This window comes from Corapipo altera, unplaced genomic scaffold, assembly GCF_003945725.1.
Source record: "Corapipo altera isolate COAL_440 unplaced genomic scaffold, ASM394572v1 49, whole genome shotgun sequence".
Taxonomy (NCBI): Eukaryota; Metazoa; Chordata; class Aves; order Passeriformes; family Pipridae; genus Corapipo; species Corapipo altera.
Genome location: NW_020884879.1, coordinates 2,323,708 through 2,331,016, shown reverse-complemented (window position 1 = coordinate 2,331,016; position 7,309 = coordinate 2,323,708). Strand labels below are relative to the sequence as shown.

Below are 7,309 nucleotides of genomic sequence, written 5' to 3'. Positions count from 1 at the left end.
TTGCACAGGGCACTGTCGCTGACTTCACAAGGCCTCAGGCAGCTTATAAATAAGTCCCTGTTGATACCAGCATCCAGCTGGTTTTCTGGCCTGTACCAAGGAGCTGTGGCAGAGAGCAGGCTGGTATGAGAAGCAAGCAAAAGACAGAATCACAGGGTCAACTAGGTTAGAAAAGACCTCTGACATCATTGAGTCCAGACTATAAGACATGAGCGAGGAAGAACAAAAAAAATATAATGTCATAAATATAAGAGTATGCGTCCTTATCTACACATGGCAATGGCTAAATTTCTAAAGATATCATTTTAAAAACCTAACCAGAACTAGATATTTGAATCTTCATAATGAGATATTTGAATCCCTATTGCTAACACTATCAAAAGTATGTCTCATAAACATTAAGGAGCCATTTGTTCTAAAAGCTGGCACAAAAGGATCTGTTTGCACACGTTCATCATTACTGACTTTAAAAGCTGTATTTTAAAAGAATGACAAAAGCTTTGCAGGGTAAAAGGCTGGTACACACTGCACTTAAGGAAAACAGATGGGTGTATTGGCACTTGTGTTTTATATTCTGATCTGCTTTGGATATATATATATCTGCTCACTCTTAGCAGTTATTACAAGCCCAGCTTATTGGCCAAGATCTTAAAATGGGCAGTGCTGTTTAGGCATTGACTAAAAAGATGACATTTAGTCAAAATAACAAGAAAGAAGTCTATTCAAAGAATGCTGGAGAGGAGATAAAAAAACCAATATGCTTTTGTAAACTCAGTTACACCAGAGGCTTCATAAGTTTGCATTTTAGCCTCTGTTAGGTCAAACAGAAATGTAACAGGAAGGAAAAAATAATCAAAGGAAATTATAATAGGCCAAAGTCTTTAGAAGGATGTAACTTTTCACCTCAACAGCTGAGTGTGACAGTGGAGCAAGACCAGGCTGGGCTGAGTAATCACGTGGTCTGTTTGGAGATAATACCAACATCTTCTTATTGGATCTGTCATAATGCAGCTTTTTTAATTAATTAGTGATTACACAGGCAAATAAGGGCTGTGTCTCTGACTATCATTCTCCTGACATTGAACTCACATTCATGTTTTCACCTGCAGGTGTAAGGATGACTCTTCTTCCTCAGCACTTCACGCCTGAATCTTGCACAAGTTTTTTCCCAAAAGGCTGACCATCCATCAGTGTTTCCTAGTATTTTAAAAACTTTAAAAATATCAGAATTAAGATTCTTCCCTTTTGGTCTTTTTTTTTTAAATTATATATTTCTTTCATGCATTCTTTGCATTATGTTATTTTCGTCTGTTGCATCCCATCTTCAGCTTCAGATCACAATGTTGCCCATGGGGAAGTGGGGATGCACCACCACACCTTCCCTCAGCCAGCAGCAGTGGATATTAGCCCTCAAGGAGTAAGAACAAATACTATGCTTTCCTATGATCTCTCAAAACTACAGCTGTAGAAGTCTTGTTTCTTGAAGAATAGCTGGGCATTCACATAAATGCTTTACACACCTGAATTCTCTACTGCTGCATCTGAGCATATACACAGAGTAATGCTCTTCTACAGGGAACACATACACTCAAGTTTTTGAAAAATGGCCAAAAACCTTTAGTGAAACTAAATAATCCTGCTAGCTGTCTGGCAATAAAACTCATAACTTAACTGGATGTTTGATGTAGGGAAAAATTAGATTCTGAATGCAATACAAATTGTTCAAAAGAAATAGAACAGAGAAGGTAGTAACTTTAAAATACTGCAGCAAATACCCAATTTCATTGTATTTTTAACTCATATCAAACGTAAACACAAATATAAGTTGCAGTGCAACTGAAGATAGTATCTTCAGCAACCAGAATTAAGATAACATGGAGAGACTACAAGGCAAAGTCAGACAGAGGTAATAGCCTTGAAGTGGCCATTTGAAATAGCTGGGAAAAGGCCATAAAACTTGGCCATGTGTTTTTTTCTGAAGGAGGACACTTCACATTTCACAGAAGGCTTATTTAGACTTTCCAACTAGACTAGTCTCTTGGAAAAGCCTAAATCTCGTTTCAAACTGTGGCAATTTACATTCCTCATCCAGCTCTTCTTTTTGTTTTTTCCTTCTAAAAGGATCCTGATCTCAATGTGGCAAACTTTTTGGGACTTAATATTTTCAGAAAAGCCATTCGAAATTTAACATGACATAGAGGGTAGAGAAATGGATTCAGAGAGGAATTGATCCATAAAAGCCAAAAAGTTGCTTCATACAGGGCATTATGGACACAAGTTCCCTGGCAGGCCCCACGAACAATCATCAGTATAGAGTATGGGGCCCAGCAAATGGCAAACACACAGACAATTATGGCAAGTGACTTTGCAATTTTCTTGTCCTGATGCAGTTTTGACCTAGTCTTTGAACAGAGGGAAACAGAAAAGTCATTTTCTGGAGTAACAGAATTCTCTTTTGATGGAGATGAGCAGTCGGTTACCAAAGACTCTTTCTTTGGTCTCACGGAAGAAGAAACACTGCCCTTTGCTTCCGAGGAAGAAGATGCCCCTAATCTTGGCAAAGGGCAAAATCTCCAGGACAGGCTGCTGCTCCTTGGAGGCTCACAGTCCTGCATACCGCCTTGCCGCTGGCGCCTCTGGATGCTGTGGAAGATGTGCATATTGAAGTAGATCACCAGGAGCAGTGGCACAAAGAACTCCAGGGTGGATGCACACAGGAGGAAGTACCAGTTGTCGTAGAACTCGGCGTAGCACTGATCTGCCGCTACTGCGCTGTGTCCGACCACGTGCTCCCAAAAGAGGATTGCTGGGCAATAGAGGAGAAAGGCTAAGATCCATATGGCCACCATCTTGATGGCAGGGTTGGAGGTTATTCCCTGATGGGCTCTGTAAGATACCTGCAAGGGGAAAAGAAAGAAAAAGGTCAGATTTTTGAAATACATTTTGGAACCAAGGGAAGTAGTAGAATAAGTCATCAGAGTGCTTGGTAATTTAGAGCTGTGACTCTGCTGATCAGCTGAAGCTCACCCAAGCATGTTTAATTCGTTGATGTTCACATAGCATAGGGTTGTCTCTTTGCAGGTTAGTGTAGCTGTACAAGGATCATGGTCCAGAGTATGTAACATGATCATCCATCAGTACCTAGTAATTTGGTATGCCTTGTTTGAGACACCTGTGATCTGAAGTTCCAGAGTAATTAGCACCTTCTAGTTGTTCAGAGCATAACTCCCATTCACTGGCAATTGCAGTGCTTTTTGCAGTATTTTGCAAACAAATAATGCTGTATGCATCACAGAAGTCAACAGAAAATGTGGCATATAGTTTTAACACCCACCTTTAAGAAAATTGCTTATTGGACACTTAATGAGAATGAAGGAATAGATTCCAGCTCTGCAATGCAGCCCTTATCTGATGAACTACAAAATCACCCCTTTTCTTCCTTCTCCGACCACTCCAGGGCCAGTACCTATTTTCCACTATATGCTGTAGACAGAGAGGTATATTGCAGTTCACATCCTGTTCCACCCCTTTCCCAGGATGACAATTTACTCCCAGAGTAAACAATTCTGGGAGTTTAGATATCCAATTGAAAACACAAGTTCGAGTTAATGTCATATTCATGCATGTGCTCTGAATTTTGCATTTTGTAAATGCTGAGTCTTTGGCTTTCCAGTGTAACATTTCTTACATACCAGATGTTTTGGTGTTTGATTTCCCAGACTTTTTCCTTAAAATAAAATAAAATAATAATACTTAATATAAAGGCAATTATAATAAGTGGAATTAATTACAATTGACAAAAATAAGACTGAAATTCTATTGTATGATGTTATGTTGACACTCTCACACACCACAAAAGAGCTGGAACCTTTAGTTCTCCCTGACATTCCCTGCCACTTGAGCTAACAGCATAGCTGGTGAGAAATGCTGGCCTCCATTTTTGACATTACCCGAGACATAAAGCACACACAAAGTGTGTAGGATGCTATGCAGAAAGCAGAGACAGAGTGCATCTGAAGTTTGGGATTCTGCTCCAAGAGGACTTTATTGCCACATTTCTACAGGCCATCATTGCAGTCTACCGCTTGCCCCATTCTCTGCCTGTTTGCTCTTGCTCCCAGTCTTCTCCAGGATTATTTGTGGCCACATCTCAGGTCTAGACATCCTCCCTGATGTCCTTTATTTCACTGCCTTAGCTTCACTGCCTTTTCCTCCCATTCCTGATTTTACATCCAAAACCAAATCCAGTTTACTCTGAATTTCCTCTTTCCTTGCCTCTTTTTTACTAGTCTCGTGCCTTACTCTTTTTACCCCGAGCCTGCTTTTCCTCAAGCAGTAGCACAACGTGAAGCAGAAATTGTGAGAAAAGTCCTGGTTGACTAGCTCTGTGCTAGAGCATGCTCAATGAGGAATATTCATCCAATCTAGGTGCAAATATCTAATAATCTCCACGTGTCAGTATATTTTTGAGAGCTATTATCTCAATTAAATTTTGGGCTTATACTCACGAACATAGCAAAGGTTGGTGAATATAATCCTCCAACAAAAAAAATCAAAAAAGCTGTAAACACGGTACTTACGGCTCGAGTAACTGACAGGAAACGGTCATAACTGATAAGAACAATGTTAAATACTGAAGCTGGACACAGGAGATAATCCATAACTAGCCAGAGCTTGCAGACGCCTCTTCCCAAGTGCCATTTTCCCGTCAGGCTGTACGGGATGTAGAGAGGTATGCAGAACACACCTATGGAAAGCAACCACAAAGACACCATGCAGTTCATATGGACTGCAAACGGTACTCCTGGAAGCAGAGAGACACATTATTATGGAATTTGGGTAAAAGAAATTTACAAATCTATTAGGGTGGATGTATGATTTATATACAGAAATCCATAAATTCTCATGAAATCCGGTGGTGACTTTCTGCGTATTAGATCTTAGTGTGATTTATGTATGCTGATTGTTGGAAACAAGCTCAAAGCAAATCAGCAAAGAAGGATCTACTGAAGAAGAAAACTAATCTAACCAATTTACACTCTCTAAAGGTACATAATTAGTGTTGCAGCATATATGTGCTGTGGCTGCATTCTGACATGTAACCTCATCGCTGTATTTCCTCTAGTCTTTTGTCTTTTAGAGCTTTCCCCCAGGCATATCTACAGCTGTTGCCAATGGCAGTTTTTATTGTAAGATTGGTTAGCATTTGCAAGCTAAGACAATATACTGGACAGTCTGTGTGGTGTTTGGAAACGTCTTCTACCAGAGATAGAACAGAGACAGCAGAAGAATGAAACTCCCATTTTTAAGGAGTGTTTTAATCTTGTCCTTGTTCTCCACCTGAGAATAACTCCAGAACCACTTTTTTTTCTGTTAAATTTGGGGTATTTTGTCCAAAAGGCCTTCAAGTACTTAATTAAGAAAACCATGTTTGTCTTTCATTTTTAAGCAAGCAACTTCTTCATTTTACCTCTAATATTCTTTCAAAAGTGTGGTGCAACATCTGATACTACATTCCTGGAAATGCTGATCTACCAGAGACAAATAGAAAGTTATATGCAGCTTCAAGATTCATTTTAAACTCTCCAGCTTATTCTTTTCTTGGTATGTCCATCAAGACCTTGGAAGCTACTGAACATTACCAGGCTATGTGGCCTACTGACTATAAACCTCTGGGCAATGAGTTGACAGACTACTATCAACAGGGAAATGTGTACAGCTCTTTTGATAATGATGGCTTGTTTAACACATACCCTAGATACAAGCAGCAACACTTCTGTACAAAATACTAATTTTCCATAGTTGCTGATGACAGCTACTGTTCTCATCAACTTCTGTGGGATCAATGTTTGCTTTCATGTCAAAAAGAAATTACTGGGTTTGGCTATAGATATAAATATAGAGGCAAGAACCAGGTTTTAAGCATTTCTATTTCAAACTATTCTCACTTTTACTAATTAGTGGATGCAAAAGACATGAGCCACATCCCTGGAAAGATTTCAGACTTTTAGTAAATTAAAAAACAAAAACAAAACAACAAGCAAACAAACAAAAATGACAAAATGAAACAAAAAAAAATAAAAAAAAAATTAAAAAAAAAATTAAAAAAACCCCAGCAGCTTCGGAAAATAAAGTATTTCCTGACCAATACCAGGCATAAAATCTTAGATTTACATTGTCTATATAGGCTAGTGTAATACTGATACCAATCATTTCCTCTTGGTTGATTTAAGACTATGTGAGGCACCAGCCACAAAGAAGAACTGATGCAGAAGGAAGATGTTTGCATCTCTTGACTACACTATGAGATATGAGGAAAACCAGACTTTTGCAGAAGACCTGAGCTATGAAATAGCAGCTCCAGCTGCCTGGGCAGGAAAACAAAGGCTTCAGCAGATGCATCATTTGTTTTCTGCACCATAGGGCGAGTCCCAGAATAACGCACCACCGGTTATAAATGGCAGAAATAAAGGAAAACCTTAAAGACTAGACTAATACACTTCACTACAGAGCACTGACAAAGGAACAGCATTTAGGGAAGACTGTATTGCCAGATGTGCAGTGGGTCAGTGAAGGCTGTTTCCTTTTTCATGATTCAGTGAATACTGGTCTCTGTGACTGTCCTGAAGACAAAGTACTTGTATGCAGAAATACCTCTTTGCTAGCCTCAAGTCAAGATGTTTGCTGACACATATGCCACAGGACCATGGTTTTATCAGCCTTTCTCTGCTGTGTGGGCTGTTTCCCTGGCCTGAACCATGGAGGAGTACTGCACAAGACATTCACACCCCCACCTCCTCACTTGGCACTACCAGTCAAGACTGGATCCACAGTACCTCCAGTGACCAATTCTTCTGGAGTACTGCAATGTCACTATGGGAAGAGGGGACCAATAAGGAATACAGATGGGAGATGCCATCACGGTATTACTGATATCAAACAACCCATTGGATCAATAGCCTGTGTTAAGTTGAAGCCAGTAAAAAGTCCCCATGGTAAACGATTTTGTTGTAGTGCAGTACATTAAAAAATCATTAGTACTATGTAGAGAAGTAATTCATTTACCTGGATGTATCACACATAGTTGTATAAGAAAACAATTACACTGTCAAAAATAAGGATATTCTGAAGTGTGTGATGAACAGTCTTACAGGAGGGGCAAGGGTAAATCACAAACTGTAGCAAAAAAACATTTTTCCTTCAGTTAGTATTCACATGTAATACTTGGTTCTTCTTCCTGAAGAAACATTAAAAGTATTTCTATGAAAAAGGATGCATTTCTCATTATAACATATTTTGAGGCATAGTT

General features: G+C 39.3%; 1 protein-coding gene across 1 annotated transcript; it reads right to left on the bottom strand.

The window, feature by feature from the left end:
• Positions 1–2,075: 2,075 nt before the first annotated feature.
• HRH4 (histamine receptor H4) lies at positions 2,076–4,875 on the bottom strand. Its single transcript, XM_027638841.1, has 2 exons — positions 4,581–4,875; positions 2,076–2,897 (listed from the first exon to the last, which is right to left on the bottom strand). Exons 1-2 carry the CDS (start codon positions 4,782–4,784, stop codon positions 2,115–2,117), a joined length of 987 nt encoding a protein of 328 aa, XP_027494642.1. The 5' UTR covers positions 4,785–4,875; the 3' UTR covers positions 2,076–2,114.
• Positions 4,876–7,309: the final 2,434 nt, after the last annotated feature.